Raw genomic sequence first — 19,446 nt, forward strand, 5'->3', positions numbered from 1 at the left:
GCTGCTGTTGGCAGCAAAGGGCCAAGCAGTTGAAGGCAGGAAAGCTGAGTGGGCAAGACAGCTGCCCTATGTTCTGGGCTAAGGGCCAAGGGGTCTGAAAGAAGAGGGAATAAGGTACTGAGCTGGAAAGTGGAATGAAGGAGACATGGAGGGGTCCAGGTGAGGTGGCTGGGGAAGAAATTCTTGCAGGGCCTGAAGACATGACAGCTGAGAAGGAAAATGGGAAACTCCAGAGTGGTGGGGAAGGAAGTGAAACAAAGTAAGGGTCAAACTACCTGTTACATTAAACATAATGTTTTTAAAGCAACATGTTTAGGACTAGCCAACTCTCTTTCTAAACAAAATTCAGCCATGGGAAGCCTCGACACAAGTCAGCAACAGAGAGCAGCTGCCTGGGGTGGGGCAGGTATGGTTTTCTTTAGGAAAAGAGCACAAGGAAATAAGTGTGCCACCCTTGATAGTGTCATCCCCATTCCCCCCCCCCCCCCACTCTCCTGCAGTTGTCTGAAGATCCAACCTGTCTAAAGCAGTAGTTCTCACACATTTAGCACTGGGACCCACTTTTTAGAATGACAGTCTGTCAGGACCGCCAGAAGTGACGTCATGGCTGGAAGTGACATCATCAAGCAGGAACATTTTTAACAATCCTAGGCTGCAATCCTACCCACACTTCCCCAGGAGTAAGTTCCATTTATTATCATTGTTAAAAGAATATACATAGTAGCTTGTTAAAAGTACAGGTCTGTAACATTTCCCCAAATGCAGTCACATACCTTGGTAGCATCAAGTCTAATATATTAAAAATAAAACATTGAAATGAATGGGGACTCACCTGAAATTGGCTCGTGACCCACCTTGTGGGTCCTGACCCACAGTTTGAGAAACACTGGTCTAAAGCATGGCTACTTTGAGACACACTTCATGTAGTTTTTTTCTGAAGAAGTGAGGTGAACAGCAAAGACCTGGGGAAAGCTGACTGGAGGGAGGCTGAGACCTGAAGGAAGGAGATGCAGAAGTTTGGCCAAAAAAATGGTGCCTGAGTGAAAGCAGAGCTGAGGACAAACTTCATTCAGGGACTAGGGAAAGAGACTGGGGCTGAAATTGGCCTGCAGAGGCAAATGTGCTTGGAAGGTGACGGTGTTGTGCAGCAAGCAGCCAAGGAGGCAGTTTTGAATTCTGCATGTTTTATTTAATAGTTTTGATATTTTAGATTTTCATTCCCATTTCTCTGTTCCCAGACATTGCAGATCGCCTACTGCTGCGGCTTGAAGTCAGCCGCCTGTGTTCCTGCTGGGGAAGAGTGTCGTGCCTTATCTCCCACTCTTCTCCAGCTCCTCGTGTACACCAGTACCACAGAGGGCATGCTCCCTTCCCCTCATGGCTGGGTCACTCAAGGGTCATGTGTAGAGGTGACCCTTGCCACAACCGCAGACAATAGGACATTGTAAGGCCAGGGGTTGAATGAGAGAACAGGACTCCCTTTCCGGGGCTGGGGGAGAGGGAGCGCCTTCATTACCAGTGTTGATGAGGCCCTGGAGGGTAAGCAAGGTTATGTGGGTTGGTGGGGGAATAATGGAAGGGGGGGGTCTTGCACTGCTTCCTTCCCTTTCAACCCCCCATGCCCAGAGATAAAGAGCCTTTTATGGATGTACATGGCGTTGTGTTTTCTGCTTGAAAGGCACGCTCGTTAGTGGGACTTTAAATAGCCTTTCAGAAAGGCTAATGAAGCCTGGATGGGGGGCTGGGAGCAGGCAAGGACAGGCCGTGCTGCTGCCACCCCCCACCCAGCCCCCCAATCTGGAATGTGGGGTCAGAGGGGACCTTGAGAACAATTCCGCCTGGGTGCCTGGACTGTGAGGGTTGGGCCACAGAGTTCTCTTGCCTTTTCCGCCCGGCTTTTGTCCGGAAAGCAAAGCTGAGTCAAATATGGGGAAACCAGCCAGTTGGACAGGGAAGACAGAACTTAATTAGGAGACAGGGTTTATTTTATCACATTTGTATCTGGCTGTTCCTCCCAGGAGCTCAGGGTAAGAAAAGTCCTGTGCTCTGAAAAGTCCTGTGAGGTAGATAAAACAGGCTGAGAAACCAAGCTTTGCACAGGTGCAATCCATCTAGGGCAGCCATTTTCAACCACTGTGCCGTGGCACACTGGTGTGCCGCGAATCGTCTGCAGGAGTTTGGTGGAGGGTCATTTATTACTAGGGCCATTGGGGGATGAGAGCCACCCACCAACAGCATGGTGTACCTTGTCAATTGTCAAAAAACCGATGGTGTGCCTTGACAATTTGAGTACCTTGTCAGTGTGCCTTGAGATGAAAAAGGTTGAAAATCACTGGTCTAGGGTGACTCTTTCAGAGTAGCAGTTGTGCCTCCAACTTGAACTCAGAAGGGGACAAAAATGTACCTCAGAAATTTGGAAATGCTGCCTCAGATCCTCAGAAGAAACCACTCTGCGGTGTCTTTTCTTTCAGAAGGGCCATCTTGGCTCATTTGACATGGCCCTGTCTTAGAATGCCTTCTCCAAGAAGGCCTGCTTGGTTGGTTGGATGACCTCCTTGTCTTCAAAATTCCTCTACCGCAGAGCTTGAGAATCACCAGTGCAGTCTTAAGAATCATTATAGTGCATTAGTTGGCATTTCTGCAGTGTGATGCTTTTGTGTGTTTATTCAGAAGTAAAACTCACTGAGTTCATTGAGACTTAGGGCTAAACTACATGTGACATGAAGCCTGTTGTTTGGAAACAGAAGTGGAGCAGAAGCAGTCCTTTAATAATAATAATTTTTTAAAAAATGACAGAGGGACAAATCTGGAAATGTGGGACTTACAAGGGGAACTTAACACTTTCCCCTGTGCTGTTTCTGTGGCAGAAATCACCCTCCCAAAAGTGGTTTTTTTGTGCCAAATAATGGCTTTGGCAGGAAATGGAGGAGGGGTAGTTTTTAATATGGAAGTAGCGCAGAGAGAAAACATTAAACTGCGGTTAACCTTGACCAGATCCTGGTGTCCCTTGACCAGATGCCCTTGACCATGTGTCCCTTGATCAGAGCGTGGAGGTTGTGGCATTGTTCTGTTAAGTTGTTTGTTTTATGGAATGCCCAGAATGGCTAATAAAGCAAGAAAAAAAATTAAGCTTAAATAAATAAAATATTAGAGAAATGTAACCTCCAGCATCGGAAACTGCATGCATCTGATTGCCAGATGCTGGGGATGAGCAACAAGGTGGGTGGCTGTCACCACCCTGCCCAGCTTCTCAACTTCCCTGTGGCCTCCTGAAGACCGTGGTAAGCATGATGAAGCCATAGACCTGTGGCTGCAGAGGAGGTCTCGTTTTATTGCAGCTTCAGTTTCCCCCTTCCAGCTCTGATCACTCCGTTCTTTTCTCCTCTCACAGGGTACATCCCTAGTTACTTGGACAAAGATGAACAGTGTGTCGTATGTGGAGACAAAGCCACGGGGTACCACTACCGATGTATCACCTGTGAAGGCTGCAAGGTAATAAATATGCAGGAGGAAACAAGGTATCTTTGCCTTCAGACTGTATTTCCAGTATGAGGGATTTCCTTTCTTGCTATAGGTCATATATAGGATGACTTAGGCAGCTGCCTAGAATGGTACTTCACAAGGGCAGTGCTTTTGCTACTACAGCTGATGGAGGGCCGCAAGGGACAAGAGGAGGAGGGAAGAGCCTAGTGAGGGATTCAGAAAGTTCAGGGCTACATGTGTGAGCTGCTGTTTCTGAGGAACTCTGAGCCAAGATTTGTTAGAGGCACAGAAGGGTGTTTGGATCAAATTTTAATGTAAACAAAAGGTTGAAGGAGCCCATGTTTGTTCTTAACAAACTACAAATCCTGATCTAGTGGTGGTGAAAGGTATGCAATCCAATACACACATGCACACATGTTTGCTCCCTCGTCTGTCCCACATTTTTCCTATCTGTCTTCCAGATGCCATCTGCCCACCCCCCTTTGTCACTTTGTTCTTTCCCAAATTCTGCAAACGCTGCTTATTGCATTTGTATCTTACATTCTCCGTGGAACTCAGGGATGGAACATGCATGGGGTGATCCACTTTTATCTTTGAAACAACTTGGTGATGTAAGCTAGACTGAGAGAGTGATTTGCCCAAGACCACCCAATGATCACCCAATGACTGAACAGATGTTTGAACCCACTTCTTCCTGGCCCAAGGCCAACATTCTAGCCATTACATCAAGATGTGACTAGCAGACTAGGGCTATGTGGAACACAGAAGAAACATAATTCCCTGCCTCAGAGACCTTAGTATTTGATGGACAAGACTGGAAAGGGAGGAAGAAGAGGTTCTGGACTGACAAACTAGTAGCAGATAGAAACAGTGAAGGTTCAGGTAAAATGAGGCTAAGGAATGGGCTAGAGAAGGAAACCTGGAGGGGATTATTTTGAATTAAAAGAGAAGGTGGTTGACACAGATAACCCAAGAAAGTAGTCAAAGTTGGGGTGAGACGAATTTGGGACACGGACTCGAAGAGGAGCTCTGACTTGATTCAGCCAAATACACTAAGGGCGCAATCCTAACCCCTTATGTCAGTACTTTCCAACACTGACATAGCGGTGCCAATGGGACTTGTGCTGCATCCTGCAGTTGAGTGTCACTCACGGAGGCCTCCTCAAAGTAAGGGAATGTTTGTTCCCTTACCCCAGAGCTGCACTGCCCTTATGTCAGTGTTGGAAAGCACTGACAAGGGGTTAGGATTGTGCCCTAAGGCACTGTTTCTCAAATTGTGGACCAATTTCTGAGTTCAGTGAAAACATGGATGATGGAAATATCAGATAAGTAATTGCCTTAAGTCCTGAGGCTATTCAGTAATCAGATAGCTACTGACTACCCTGCAAAGAGCTGAGGTCCTGAAGTTTGCATGCTTGTGTAAATATAGGGAGATAAATGTTTGAGCGTCCTTTTTTCTCGTGTGTTTTAAGTTTTGTAGAACTAGGTGGGTCCCAATAGGGTGTCATTTTAAAAAGGGGGTCCCAGTGCTAAAAGGGTTGAGAACCACTGTGCTAAGGAACCTGCAGTAGTTTATCCAAATGTCACCCCAACAAGCACTGATTAACATGGGGCGCAGTCCACCAGGAAGTTCTCCTGTGCAACCCTCATTGATACTGTCAGGAGCTGTCTAAGAGCATGACTCTTCCCTTAGAGAGAAGAAGTTCCAGGTGGATTGTGTCTCAAGGCTCAGATTTGTCTCTTCCTCAGTGGTCTTCCTTAGCAGCTGAAATGCTTAACTGGAGGCAACTGTCTTGTCTTGAGAGGCACCCATCTGTGAGAAAGTGGCTTTGGGTCTCAGTAGCAAAATAACTTTTGGAAAAGGAGTAGCAAATGCAGGTGCTAAAGGGAGTAAGGAAGAATCAAGCTTGAACCAGAGAGTGGGAAGGAAACTATGCAAAACTCCAGTTGGTGGGTTCTGAAACACAGATAGATGGCTTGTGCCCTGACCAGAGGTTGGTTTTGTCAGTGTCATTGCCATCATATCTTCAGTGGTTTTCTTCTCATGGCAAGCTGACCGCTCTGGTCTTCAGTATGACCTCTCTGGTCTTTGCCTCTTGTGGTGTCACTTCCGGCTTCCAGGAGACTCTTCCAGGTTCTGCAGCTCGGTTTCTAGGGCAACTATCTGCAGCGGTCAGAGGAGAAAGAGGGACAGACAGTTCATTACTACAGACAGAGCCCTCAAAAAAGTGCCACAGAACTTAGTTTTTCAGCTGTTTTCAATGCTGTGCTCAAAACACCTTTGGCACACTTGCAGACCTTCCATGGCACACCAGTGTGCTGCAGCGGACCAGTTGAACACCACTGCTTTACAAGAATTAAAAAGCACAGACTGGAGAGAAGAAACGATGGAGGCATATAGCTAACATGCAAAAGGGGGCAGAGACTGCCCAAGATGTAGGGGTGCCTGAGGCATCATATCCAGAGGGCTTTGTATGGCTGTGCTTGCTGCCCTTTCAGGGCCTCCCCCCAAATATTCCTTTTTCCGACTGAAGCAAGTCACAAGGTTAAAGGGTTGGTTGAAGACGTGGCATGCTTGGAGCACATTAACGGCTGTGTTAAAGGCTGTGCACATTGAGGAGGGGAACAGATTCAACTCACAGGGTATAAGCCACTAGGAGACCTTTTTGCATAAGCCTCATTGAAATGAATAAGTGGTAAGGAGTAAGACAACTTCCCAGTTGATTATGTCCCACTTTAATTAATGACGGGGACATCTGGATTTTTGGCTTAGATATCAGAATGTCTTGGGCCAGCTTCAACTCTCTTGGTCCAGTTGGTTGGAGCCCTCAAATAAGATTAGGATCATCCCCAGTCCAAACTGTCAGTATGAAAATAGACATCAGTATAGTAAGAGCTCTTATTGTCATTGGCAATTTTATGTGGCAGAAGTTTCATTTAACACTGAAAATGCAACTAAAGAGTGCAGCAGGACTGTACCTACATGGCTCAAATACAGGAACTGGTGGGTGGCTGAGTCGTGAGAGGATCTTGGTTGAGGAATGGGTTGATACCGTCCCAAGTTTTCCTGTTTCTGACTGCATTCTCCCATTACAGGGCTTTTTCCGACGGACCATCCAGAAGAACCTGCACCCAACATACTCCTGCAAGTATGATGGTTCCTGTGTCATCGACAAGATCACCCGCAATCAGTGCCAGCTTTGCCGATTCAAGAAGTGCATTGCCGTTGGCATGGCCATGGACTGTAAGGGCATTAAGCCCATTATGGAGGGAAGGGGAGGGGAGATGGGGATGTAGCAGCTTTTAATCAGGGACCTCACTGGAAAGGAATGTGGCCAAGGATTGACATGTTCGGGGGACCAGAGCAGGCAGTATGTTGGTTGGAACATACAGTGTGTGGGCTCATCTTTGAATCTCTAGCTGTTAGGCCCTTAGTAAGGCATGGGAACATCAAGCCTCATGATGGCTATCATAGTATTCCATAGGCTGCCACAAGAGCCTGCCAACCAGATTGCTTCCCATGAAGGCATTGGGCATGTTGCTAGCAGCCCTCTGGGCTGCAGGACTCCACTAGTGTCTTATGGAGTTCTGATTGGCTGTGTGTGAGGCCCTACCCCTCCACTCATGCCTCTCCATTCTTCACCGCCCCCTAGTGGTGCTGGATGACTCCAAGAGGGTAGCCAAGCGGAAGCTGATTGAAGAGAATCGGGAGAGGCGGCGCAAAGAAGAGATGCTGAAATCCCTTCAGCATCGGCCAGAGCCATCTGCAGAAGAGTGGGAGCTGATTCACATTGCCACAGAGGCACACCGCAGTACTAACGCCCAAGGCAGCCACTGGAAACAGAAGCGGAAATTCCTGGTAAGTGGTGAAGGTGGATAGGGTAGGCAGAATTCTCCTGGGGGTTGTCCTTGTCCATCAGAATTGATTTGATACACAGTTCAAGGATTGTGAATCTCACAATTCAGTTGAGGTTCTCTTATTTTCATTCCTTCCTTTCTTTTTGGGTAATATTTCCTGATCTTGTTCCTCTAGCCATCTGACTCCCAAATGTCCATAACCTTTCCCTTCCTCCTATTTTAGTCTTTGTCCAAAAAAAGAATTTAAAAAAAAAATGCAGCACAATATATTAGGCAAGATAAACAGATACATGCATAAATTACTCTGTACCATGGCTGAACTGCTTCTATGTGTGTATTCAAACATTTTACTTACCTTTTTCTGATGTCATTGGACTTGTGCTGTAGGGGGAAAGCGTAATTGCAATCACAGAGAATTTACAATCTCTATAGGCTACATTTCCAGTGTCTCTTCTTGCCAATCTTGTGCATAAGGAAGGAGGCAGAAGTAGACACAAATACACTGTTTTGTGATATACTCAGACCAGTGGAGACATGTATTGTATTCTGCCTGGCTATTTATGTGTTACAATAGCACTTGGTTTCTGATTGTTTCTCCACTAATTTTTAATAATGTAAGTAAGGAAGAATAACATGAGAAGTTGGTATAACCAAACTGTTTATAGAGTTGGCATCACCAAATATATATGTTTCTTCTTCCTCTTCTTCTGCACTAGGAAACACTGAATTCAGCAACCTCAATAATGATGCAAATTTGCATAAACTCTTTGCATCATTTTCTGTTTTGCATAATTCTAATTGTGCCTGTAAAATAAATGGGAAAGAAGACACTACAGTCGAGGCCCAAACATTATAAATCTTATTCAGCCATCCCTTTGGCTTTGGGGGTTTCAACAAGTGTGGCTCATGTGCTTTCAATCATATCTTCACAGTCATAGAAACTTGCTTTTTCTAAAATGAAAGCTGAGAGTCTCAGAAAACTAAATTCTGCACCCAAAACTCCTTTCTGCACTCCCACAACATCCATAAAGTCCTGGACATAGTGTTGTATATTTATAAAAGGTAAGGAGTTGCCCATTAATACACTTCAAACACACATCTTCTGCTCATAATCAAGTAATGTAAAAAGAAAAGGAGATTCCTTCCTCCCAGCTCTTCTAGAAGTTGTATTCAACTCCACTCGCACAGCTATAGTTGTTAGATTTCCTACATTTGAAATCAGTTGTGCTACCCTGGCTTCCCCCAGGGAATCTTGGGAACTTTTGTGAGGGTGCAGGTTCCTCACAGAATTGCAGCTCCCCTGATGGTCCTTGTCTGGAAGCAGGGTCTGGTGTAATGTGAAGACTCCCAGCTGTCACTGAGTTGTTCTGGGGTGCTTAGTCCAATTTAAGGCGCAATCCTAACCCCTTATGTCAGTGCTTTCCAGCACTGGCATAGCGGTGCCAGTGGGACCTGTGCTGTATCCTGCAGTTGCGTATCACTCACGGAGGCCTCCTCAAAGTAAGGGAAAGTTTGTTCCCTTACCTCAGAGCTGCATTGCCCTTATGTCAGTGCTTTCCAGCACTGACATAAGGGGTTAGGACTGCTCCCTTAACCCGTTATAGGTTAGTTACCCAATCATGGTCTTTATGTTGCAGTCAGGGTGGTTCAGGAGCAGTGAAAGGGTAGGTTTCTCTTCTCCTTGGCCGTTTTTTGGTGCATGAGTAGAGATGACGTGGATTTGTCAACAGCAGTAGTGATTTGTGAGCAGGGCCGCATGCAGCTGTTGTTGTTGCAGATGACTTGATGCAGAGGGAGAGCTTGCATATGAGACATGAATTAAGGTATTTGAAGAGTATAAAAAAGAACAGTTCCCTACTACTCTTCTACTTTATAACTCCATCCATAAGACTACAGTTGCTGTGTTCTCTTCACATAGCTTGGTGCTCCTTGCAAGGCTGTACAACATCCATCCATCTTTTTTTAAACCATCAAATTCCATGCAGGCTTGAGAGTTCAAGGTTCCTCCCACCTCCTGTGGCACATCTCCCTCATGCCTTTATGAAGGTATTTCCTGTATACCAGAATGGGAACATATTCATGAGCTGTTGTAGCATAATGGTTAAAAGACTGCACAAGGGATGATCTAAGCCAGGGGTGCTCAAACCCCAGCCCTGGGGTCACTTGCAGCCCTCGAGGACTCCCAATCCGGCTCTCAGGGAGCTTCTAGTCTCCAATGAGCCTCTGGCCCTCTGGAGATTTGCTGGAGCCCATGCTGGCCTGACCAGTAAAAGGGAAAAAAAAACATTTTATCTTGGCACCAGCAGTAAGTACCTAAGCAACATTAATGGGTGTGTGGGGCATGCCCATCCCAATTCACAGATAAGTGAAACCATGGATACCAGATCCATGGATATGGGGGCCACCTGTACTGTGGATCAAATGCAGCTAAAATTAGTAATGGCTAAGAAAAGAATACATCCTATGGACAGCAGTGGGTCACATATTCAGAACAACTAACATGTTGAATTGGTTTCTGTGGGACATATGCCTAATTAGCGCAAATAGTAGATAAAACTTGTTTCTGGACTGTCAGACTGCAGGTTAGATGGGGATTTAAGTGCTCCCGTATCCCAAAACATTCCTGCACATAAAAAACTAGGGAAGGGGGAAATGGTTCAAGCTTAGCTCTTTCTCTAATATTCTAGTTTTCTGTGCTCATGGAAGTGTATTTCATGCCAAAGCATTCAGTCACACAACCCCCCCAGCTATATTTTGAAGTGGTAACAGAGTTACCCATCATTTTTACAGTGTGGATTAGGCTGTAGTCACACAATTAAATTTTATTGCTTCCTTCTCTTACATTTAAATGCAACTATTCTCAAACTGTGGGTGGCGAGCCAATTTTTGGTGGGTTGTGGGGCTGGCGCATCCCTCGCAAAACATTATGGTTCATGCCCCGGAATGCCTTGTGGCTTCTGGTTAACGCCAGCAAGTGACCCATTTCATTGGCTGCATTACACCCCAGAATGCCTTGCAGTGTTGCATTCTGGAGTGTGACGGAGGCTGATGAGGTGGATCACGGCAGTATAAAGTTGGAGAACCACTGCTTCAGTGTGTTCTGTTAGTTTTAAACTACAACTTGATCAAAAGTTAATAGAGCAACAGGCCAGACAGTAATGCTTTTTGAGGGGACCGGAGCAAATGTCAGCCAACATACTACATGGTCACCCCTGCTGTTTAAAGCCATTTAAAAGCTATTTAAAAGCCATTTTAGTTTTTTTTTTACCCTTTATTTACCTTTTAAATCTCCTTAAAAACATTTTAAAAGTTCTGCCACTATCTTTTAATTTGAATTGGGTCTTTAGTACCTAGAGTTATTGATTTTAATAGGGAGGGGTACTCCTTAAGCACTTTATTTCCAACTGGGGGAGTTATGCACAAACACGCATGTTCTTAACAGTCCCACTAAAATCAGTGGAATGTAAAAAAGTTTAAATTTGGTTGGTATCCATGCCATATGAAATTTTTTCTCAGGGTAAATTGGACTCTCTTTAATGTGGGAGCTAAAACCTGGCCTTGGTCCTAGCATTGAGGGTAAGGTCAGAAGTGGACTTATGAGAAGATAGCTCATAATAATACATATAAGAGTGTATAGTTTAAAATAGACAGTCCTAGAATTTAGCAAGTAATTCAGACCTGTCCTTTGAAGGGTTAAGTTGTCTGAGCAAAAGGACACAGCTGTGACCTCTTCAGCTCCCTCCAAGGGCAGATGGGCCGGAAACCCCACTCCAGCCCCTTCCCTCTTCCCCCCCTTTTCTTAGCAGGGTAGGGATAGTTGGTTTGGGGTGCCCTCTGCTGGCCATAGCCAGTTAGTGCCAGGGCAGGTCAGGACATGGAGGTCATGAGAAGTGGGGTTGCAAGGCGGGGGGAGAGGAAATCAGAGACTGAAACAGACCAGATGGGTCTTGGAGAAAACTCAATCTCTTGTGAGCCTCCACCCCCAACTTCAGAAAGTTCTTCCTTCCCCAGAATGTGTGAGCATCATAAATTAGCTAGACAAACCATCTTTTGACATTCAGGCTAGACCAGGGGTGCTCAATAGGTGGCTCGCGATCTACCGGTACATCGCGAGGCAAAATGAGTAGATCGCGGAGTGCCGACCCCCCCCCTTCAGGTGCCTCTGGGAGGAAACGCCGGGAGTAAGGCCCATTGTACTCAATGGGGCTTACTCCCAGGTAAGTGTGGCTAGGATTGCAGCCTCACAGCCTAATCCTAGGCATGTCTACTCAGGAGTAAGTCCTGTTATACTCAGTGGGGCTCAAGGTACACCAACATACATTGTACACATAAATGTTATATGTTATGATGGCGCGAACATTGTAAAAAAAAACTCTGGTAGATCTCCGGGCCTTGCTGGGTTCCAAAGCAGCTCTCGAGCCAAAAAAGTGTGAGCACCCCTGGGCTAGACAGTGCACAGAAAGTGCTGTGGTGCAGTCGTACTACTGAAGCTAAGCAGATCTTGCTGTTTGCTGCCAGGATGGGAAAATGATATATGTAGGCCTCACTGAGTACTGACTCAGAATTTGAACTCTGAGATCTTGCTCTGAGTACTGAGGAGGGAGAACAGGATATGAGTGAGTCTCCATTCCTAAAGACCTGAGTTCAAATTCTTGCTCACCCATGAAGCTTAATAGGTGACCTTGAGCCAATCATGATCTCCCAGGGAAGTTGTGAAAATAAAAGGAGGGAAAGCATCCTTGTGCTTGGACTTCTTGGAAGAAGCGTGGCAAGTAAACACAGTAAACATGAATGCACCATTTGAACCAGTGCGGATGTGATGTAAGGGTTTTCTCACATAAATGGGTCATAAGTTCACACACTCCCTCACTTTGGACCCTCCTAATAACTTCCCTCCCTCCACATATAACAAAAGTCAATGATAGCTAATGAAGACAGTCAAACTCCCTACTTAACAGACTCTCAACTACAGTTGTCTTAACTGTTATTAGTGTTCTACAGTTAATGTGTCCATGTGAAGGGGGCTTTTGCACCAGTGAGAATGTGTGCGGGCTGTTCCATCTCATTAACTGGTAGAAACAGGAACCACCCCACTCACACACACCCCCAAAAAGAAAAGAAAAAACCAAGGCTGGTTCCAGACATTAGGGAATGTAGTGTAGATGCCGTTTTCTCTCCCTCTTGGTTTCCTCATCGAAAACCCTAATGGGTCAGTTCTTTCCCCAGCGCTAACACTGTTGTCCCCTTTAGGAGGGAACAAGCTCCTCCCTCAGAGCAGAAGAGACCAAAATTTAATTTTCAATAGGACATCTATTGAAAGTAATTGGAGCTGAGCTTGAACACAAGGTTCTATAGCTTCCTTCATATCTCTTCAGTCCAATAAGAGAGCCCCAACATTGCGTCTGCCGTGTCTCAGGGAGGGACAGCAATCCATTCGTAATAGCAGAAATAAAATAACATTATGGAGAGCTGTAGGTCCAAAGTCACTTTTGGCAGAGTCCTTAGCAGCAAGAGTGTCTATTCCGTAGAGGGTTTCATGACACCAGGGTTGTCTGCCCTACTGAATGGGAATGGAATATTTTAAAATCAGAGATGGTGTTTAATGATTCTGTGGTCTGTGGAAAGAACAGAAATGTTTGGACAGAAATGCGCTTTGCTATTAGATCAGCACAACATGTGACAGTAGAAGAATTGGAATGTCCAGGATGTAGCAACAGGTCATATAGGGATACCTTTTAAGAAGCTGGGGTCCGATTTTGGCAGAAGAGAAGTAGAACTTAACAACTAATAGTAGAGAATACATTGCCAGGCAGCCAGAAAGGATTTTTTCTTAAGGTGCATACAGACTTACTGTTGTGAGAGTGCGAATATTACTGCTACTTCTCTTCCCTTGGAACGTTTCAAAAAAAAAAAAGAAAAGTTGTGCAGTTTTCAACATATTGGAACTTCAGTGAGGATGTTCTCTCTGTGGAGGCTGCCTGTTGGGCAGCACCTGTGATGTCAGGAATTTGCCATTCCACACTGGTTGCAGTTTTGCATTTTAAATATTTTTTGAAGAGCGAAAGGGTAAGCATACAAACATGTGTTTGATGTTGCAAACCTTATCTTTCTTTTCTTTTTGGAAGATGGCAGCCTGCATGAAGTGGGGGGTGGAGGGGAAGGGTAAGAGGTGGTTCAAACCAGTATTCAGTTCACTGGTCAAGCAAATTGCCAAGTTGGGAGGAAGTCAAGCGTATGCTGCATTTTGAAGAACCCACTATGACTTCTCTTTCTCATCCTCTCCTCATAGGGGTTATTGAAGCTCAGTGTACTTCAGCCCCACCTGCATTCTTTTGCAAGAAACACTGAATTCTGCAGTCTGTGTGAATTTACACACATTCAGCAGATACACATCTGCTTATTTTTGCATAATTTATTCTGTAGGAGGCTAAAACCCTGCCCTCGGTCACCGAAAATCCCACTCAAGCTTTGGAGATTTCAGCGGGATTATCCACACGCTTCCACTGTTTTTGCAGATACAAGGACTATTCATTTAAAATAAAGGAAATCAAAAATGCCATGTGAATATAAACTAGCATTCAGAGGCTTGCTCTGGGGAGGGGCAAGTGGGTGGAGGAGTTACAAAGAGACAAAACTCCTGTTTCCAGTTTTGGGACTAGGATGTGGTTTTCCACCTGGAGAGAGGGGATCCCACCCTTCTTAGAGAGTGTTGACACTGTCCCTCTTCTTATCGTGCTACAGCCTGAAGACATTGGTCAGTCACCAATGGCCTCCATGCCCGATGGGGACAAAGTGGACTTGGAGGCATTCAGTGAGTTTACGAAGATCATCACCCCCGCCATCACTCGTGTGGTGGATTTTGCCAAAAAACTGCCCATGTTTTCAGAGGTAAGTGGTGTAGGTGGGGATGGTGTTGGAGAGAGGCAGGAAAAAGTTTGGCAGCTTGGTCAGGATCTCTTGAAAGTTTGTAGTCATAGGCGGAGCCTTTCCCTTTGGGTTGATTAGTAAAAAGAATGGCCATGGGAGTTTGGGCCTCTTCAGCCTAGAAAAGAGATGCCTGAGGGGGGACGTGATTGAGACATACAAAATTATGCATGGGAAGGATAAAGTGGATGGAGAGATGCTCTTTACGCTCTCACATAACACCAGAACCAGGGGACATCCACTAAAATTGAGTGTTGGGAGGGTTAGGACAGACAAAAGAAAATATTTCTTTACACAGCATGTGGTCTATCTGTGGAACTCCTTGCTGCAGGATGTGGTGACGGCATCTGGCCTGGATGCCTTTAAAAGGGGCTTGGACAAATTTCTGGAGGAAAAATCCATTACGGGGTACAAGCTATAATGTGTATGTGCAACCTCCTGATTTTAGAAATGGGCTATGTCAGAATGCCAGTGCAAGGGAGGGCAGCAGGATGCAGGTCTCTTGTTATCTGGTGTGCTCCCTGGGGCATTTGGTGCGCCGCTGTGAGATACAGAAAGCTGGACTAGATGAGCCTATGGCCTGATCCAGTGGGGCTGTTCTTATGTAAGCCGACCCCTTGTCTCTTCCCAGCATTATAGTTTTCAGGGCTTTGGTGTCTTCTGGACTGGGTATTTAGCAGAAAGTATATAAACAACCCTTGGCCATGCCCTCTCCCAAAGTTTGGCCCTATTGTTCTCCCTCTTCCTCCCCCCCCCCCCCCCGCAGTTAAGGGGAACCCTAAATGAAGTACGATACCCCAGTGGCGTCACTAGGGTTCACGTCACCCGGTGCAGGATGCCAGTGCGTCACCCCCCATGCAGTGAGTGGGGTAACACCCCAGGTGGTAGGCGTGGTGATGTACCATCACTCCGCCCCCCATTGGTTTTTTTGGCAGTACCTTTTGATAGAACAAAGATAGAACACATTCTGCATGAAATTATGCATTGATTGATATATAACATGTATATATTGGTATTGTTCTTCCAATTTGTAATTTTGGTGATTTTGGTCACTAGTGGTGTCACACACACACACACACACACACACACAGGGTATCGACTTACTAACACCTTATTGCAGCTGTTCTCAAACTTTTAGCACTGGAATCCACTTTTTAGAATGACAATCTGTCCAAGACCTACCAGAAGTGATGTCATGGTGGAAGTGACATCATCAGACAAATTTAAATAAATAAGTATAAATAATTAAAGTAAAACAAATAATTAAATAAGCAGAAGTCAGCCCTGTTCCACCAAGTGAATTTGTATCCTGCCTGCAATAACACCCCACTCCAAAACCAGTAAGGTTTTCAGCCCTACCCAGTGCACAGTTCAATTTAAGAACTTATATTTAAACCGCATCACTGTCAGGATCCACCTGGCTTTGCAGGTCTCAGAAAAGTTCACCTTATCAACTGAAGCCTCTTTTGATCCTTTTTAGTGGGGGGAGGGGAGGCTGCCTTCTGGAGCATTTCTGGTGGCTTCACATTCCCCTTTACCTGGCCTGACCACCAGCCAAGGCACGTTTGCTTACTCGTGAGTAGACGCAAACACGAGGCTTAGTTTCTCTTTCCATAGGGCTCAATACACTCGTCTGCTTGGAGGGAGGGACTTCCTTCTCAGGTGTTTTGGGGGGCTGCATTCAGGACAATCTGGTGTTGTTGGATTCCTCTCAGCCTGCCTTTTCAGATGGACTAAGGCAATGTCGCCTACTTGTGAATAAACGTGCTATACAGCTCAGTTTCACTTTCCATAGGGCGCCATGCATTTTTTGTTCTCCAGTTTATTGGCCATAACTTTTGATAGAAAGGGGATATTTCTCTCTAGTTTTTTGCATTGCATTCTCCTGGAAATTCCGCATCCAACGCTGTATAACATGACGGTATTACTCCTAACCAGCATGATTTTAGCGTGTCACCCAGTGCAGCCCACACCACCCTAGCGATGCCACTGCAATACCCTGCTCCTCCATGCCTATTAGCTTCATTTTTCTTGATTAGCAGCACATTGGCAGCACACGTTTTTTGCTTAACGGAGAAATAGTTTCTTGTTTAATTGAGGAACACGACATGCAGACAGGCATGCTAGAGGGAGGAAACTAACTGAACATAAGCAGGAAGCTTCCTGCTTTCTGTAAATATTCTGGCTATGATTCCCCCTAGAGGCCCTAGGCTGCCTGCCTGCCTGCATGTCGCATTCCTCAGTTAAGCAAGAAACTGTTCCTCTGTTAAACGCTCCAGCCCCTCTGCCTCTGGGACGCTCTGCAAGTTGCCTAACCATTCCTTGCCTCCCTGTTACACAGGGATCTCTTTCCAGATCAGCAGAAGCATCTTACTTCCAGGTAGTGTCAAATAACCATTCCTTGAACCACTGTTCTTAGCCACTTATGGTCAAGCTGTGACAAGGGCAGCACTGACCATGCTCTTCTCTGCCTTTAGCTGCCTTGTGAGGACCAGATCATCCTGTTGAAGGGCTGCTGCATGGAGATCATGTCACTGCGGGCGGCTGTGCGCTACGACCCTGAGAGTGAGACACTGACGTTAAGTGGTGAGATGGCGGTCAAGCGGGAGCAGCTGAAGAATGGTGGTTTAGGTGTGGTGTCGGACGCCATTTTTGATCTGGGCAAGTCCCTTTCTGCCTTCAATCTGGATGACACGGAGGTGGCGCTGCTCCAGGCCGTGCTGCTCATGTCCTCAGGTACAGCAGCTGTTGATGCTCTCAGTAGATGCCCTCCCTCCCACGCTCAGTGAGCCCCTTGAAGGGCATAGGCTTAGGCCTACTTGAGTCTGGCATGTCCAAGCCACCAACCATAGCAGGTCATGTGTGGGAAATGCATTTGGTCACCAGGGGTTGTCACTGAAGGCACAGAAGGGTAAGAAAGAGGTTAACAGAGAGAGTACGGTGACTGCTTAGTAGACTGGTCAGAAGAGTCAGTATTGTGTCAGCAATCTGTTAAGTAGGTCTTTGAGCCAATGGGTTGGTTAGTGTTGGAAGGTAAATTTATATAATTGCAAGTTGAAAGAACTGGGTGAGAGTTGATTGATATATAAGTTGGGCTTTTATTAAAGGCTGGGGTTGGAATGGATAGGCCAATGGTAGGCTTGCCAATGGAAGTGGTGGACCAGATTCAGAGCTGGAATGGAGGTGTTCAACTCGGAAACCCTGCTGCCCAGAGTCGGAACTGAGGTTTTGAGCTGGATGCTGGACTTGGAACTAGTTCTGCCTGCCGGTTGCAGAAGCTGACATAGCACACCCTGTTCCTTTCTGTGCCTGAAAGAATGTCTGAGGCCTGAGCCTGCACACAGTTTCTAGGTATCTCGCTAGTCCCAGCCTCAGACCATGAAGTTCCTAATTGAGGGCCCAGAATCTCTGGTATGTTATTTGATTCAGCTCGTGAGAAATATGATTTGGGGCTGGGAGAGAATGGAGGCGACCAAGATGCTGCAGCAGCATCCCACCCACTAAGTCTCCGTAACTGATGCCTTCCTTCCTGTCCACTCTGCAGACCGCAGTGGGCTGATCTGCGTTGACAAGATTGAGAAATGCCAAGAGACCTATCTGCTGGCGTTTGAACACTACATCAACTATCGCAAACACAACATTCCCCACTTCTGGCCCAAGCTCCTCATGAAGGTGACTGACCTGCGCATGATTGGGGCTTGCCACGCCAGCCGCTTCCTGCACATGAAGGTGGAATGCCCCACGGAGCTCTTTCCCCCGCTCTTCCTCGAGGTCTTCGAGGATCAGGAAGTTTAGGGTGGGGGAGAGAGGGGCAAACAGGGTGGCGTGGGAGAATTGGGGAGGCGGGGCAATTTGGGACTGGGGCGATGTCTGGACTTGGGCCACAGAGCTCCCACCTCATCACCTCGGACACAACAGATTTTCATTTTCTTGTTGTTGTTTTTGTTGTTTTCATTTTTTTCTTTTAATTTTTGTTTTTGTTTTTCTAAATATTGCACGTCAGCATCAGTGAATCATGTGGAAGGGGAGGAAGGGTGTTGTTGAAAGGGGCTGGGCCACCAAAAAAAAAAAAAAGGTCGAAACCATACAAAATCTTTGTTACGAGGTAGACTTGTGCAGTAGCCAACACTTTGGTTTGTCTAGGCAGACTTAAAAAAAAAATTAAGTGGGCAATACAATTTCTTCCTCCTTCCCCTGCTTATTTTACTTCCTCCAATCCCCTCTTTGTCCCAAAGTTGTCTTTTCAGGGTGAGACATTGTCTTTACTTTTGTCACAATGTTAAGAGGCGGAACCCCATCCCACCTGCTCCCCTCCTGCAAACCTTTGCCCTTCTCCCCTTTAAGAAAGAATTCACCACCACCACCAGCGCTGGAAACTGTCAGCATCTCTCTGCTTCAGCCCTGATCAAACCTCTCTCGTTGAAATGGACTTGATTATCAATATATATATATATATATATAAATTATATATATCAATATATATATCTATATATATATATATGTTTCTTTTGCACATAACAGTCCCAGAAAACGTCAGAGTGTGTTTGGTTGTTTTCTTCTTGTTTTAATTTTCTCTTAGAACTCTTAGCATTTAGTTACCCTCCCTGGGAGGCTAAAATATAAAATGCACTTTTTTTTGTAAAAGAAATAAAAGTTTTTGTTTTTTTTTTTAAAAAAAGGAACCGAGAGAGGAAGAGAGAAATCCTATTAAATTATTTAGGGGGAAGGGGAAGGGCAGGGGGAGGAAAATCGCAGGAAGTTTGGCAAAAAAATAATAATAATGAAAGTTGCAAATTGAGGTTCATCTGAATGTCTGAATGTGAAGGACAAATGCACTTTGAAACAGGCAACAACTCCCCCTCTCTTCTCCTCCCCTGATGGAAAAACAGGTGATTGAAAAAAAAAATCTATTTTATTTTGCTTTGAATCGCACTGCAGGGCTTGAATCTGAGGGGTGCTTACTTTTTGTTCCAGTGCTGATGGGTGAATTCATTGCCTCCTTCAAGAAATTAAATTTCAACCTTCCTTCTTGCCCCTGAAACCCTCTCCTTGATCCTCCCTGTGGCTTCAGCCAATCTACCTCCAAGCTGGGCAAGGTGGGTGGGTCCAGCTTGTTCTCACCCATTCTTACGCTGCCTCCCCCCAGCTGAAAGCCCGCATGCAATGCTCCCACGGGGCTTT

General features: G+C 45.8%; 1 protein-coding gene across 3 annotated transcripts in view; it reads left to right on the forward strand.

Annotated features, from left to right (window-relative positions):
* THRA (thyroid hormone receptor alpha) overlaps positions 1-18,067 on the forward strand; it is a 124,001-nt gene extending 105,934 nt beyond the window's left edge. For all 3 annotated transcript variants that reach the window (XM_066631184.1, XM_066631186.1, XM_066631185.1), the window contains 6 exons: positions 3,392-3,492; positions 6,580-6,727; positions 7,137-7,342; positions 14,083-14,229; positions 16,743-17,001; positions 17,810-18,067. In XM_066631184.1, the coding sequence (XP_066487281.1) occupies positions 3,392-3,492; positions 6,580-6,727; positions 7,137-7,342; positions 14,083-14,229; positions 16,743-17,001; positions 17,810-18,060 (1,112 nt within the window). In that variant the 3' untranslated portion in view covers positions 18,061-18,067. The remainder of the gene's footprint in view (positions 1-3,391; positions 3,493-6,579; positions 6,728-7,136; positions 7,343-14,082; positions 14,230-16,742; positions 17,002-17,809) is intronic.
* The last annotated feature ends 1,379 nt before the right edge of the window (positions 18,068-19,446 follow it).

Source organism: Tiliqua scincoides, chromosome 5, assembly GCF_035046505.1.
Source record: "Tiliqua scincoides isolate rTilSci1 chromosome 5, rTilSci1.hap2, whole genome shotgun sequence".
In the NCBI taxonomy this organism is placed as follows: Eukaryota; Metazoa; Chordata; class Lepidosauria; order Squamata; family Scincidae; genus Tiliqua; species Tiliqua scincoides.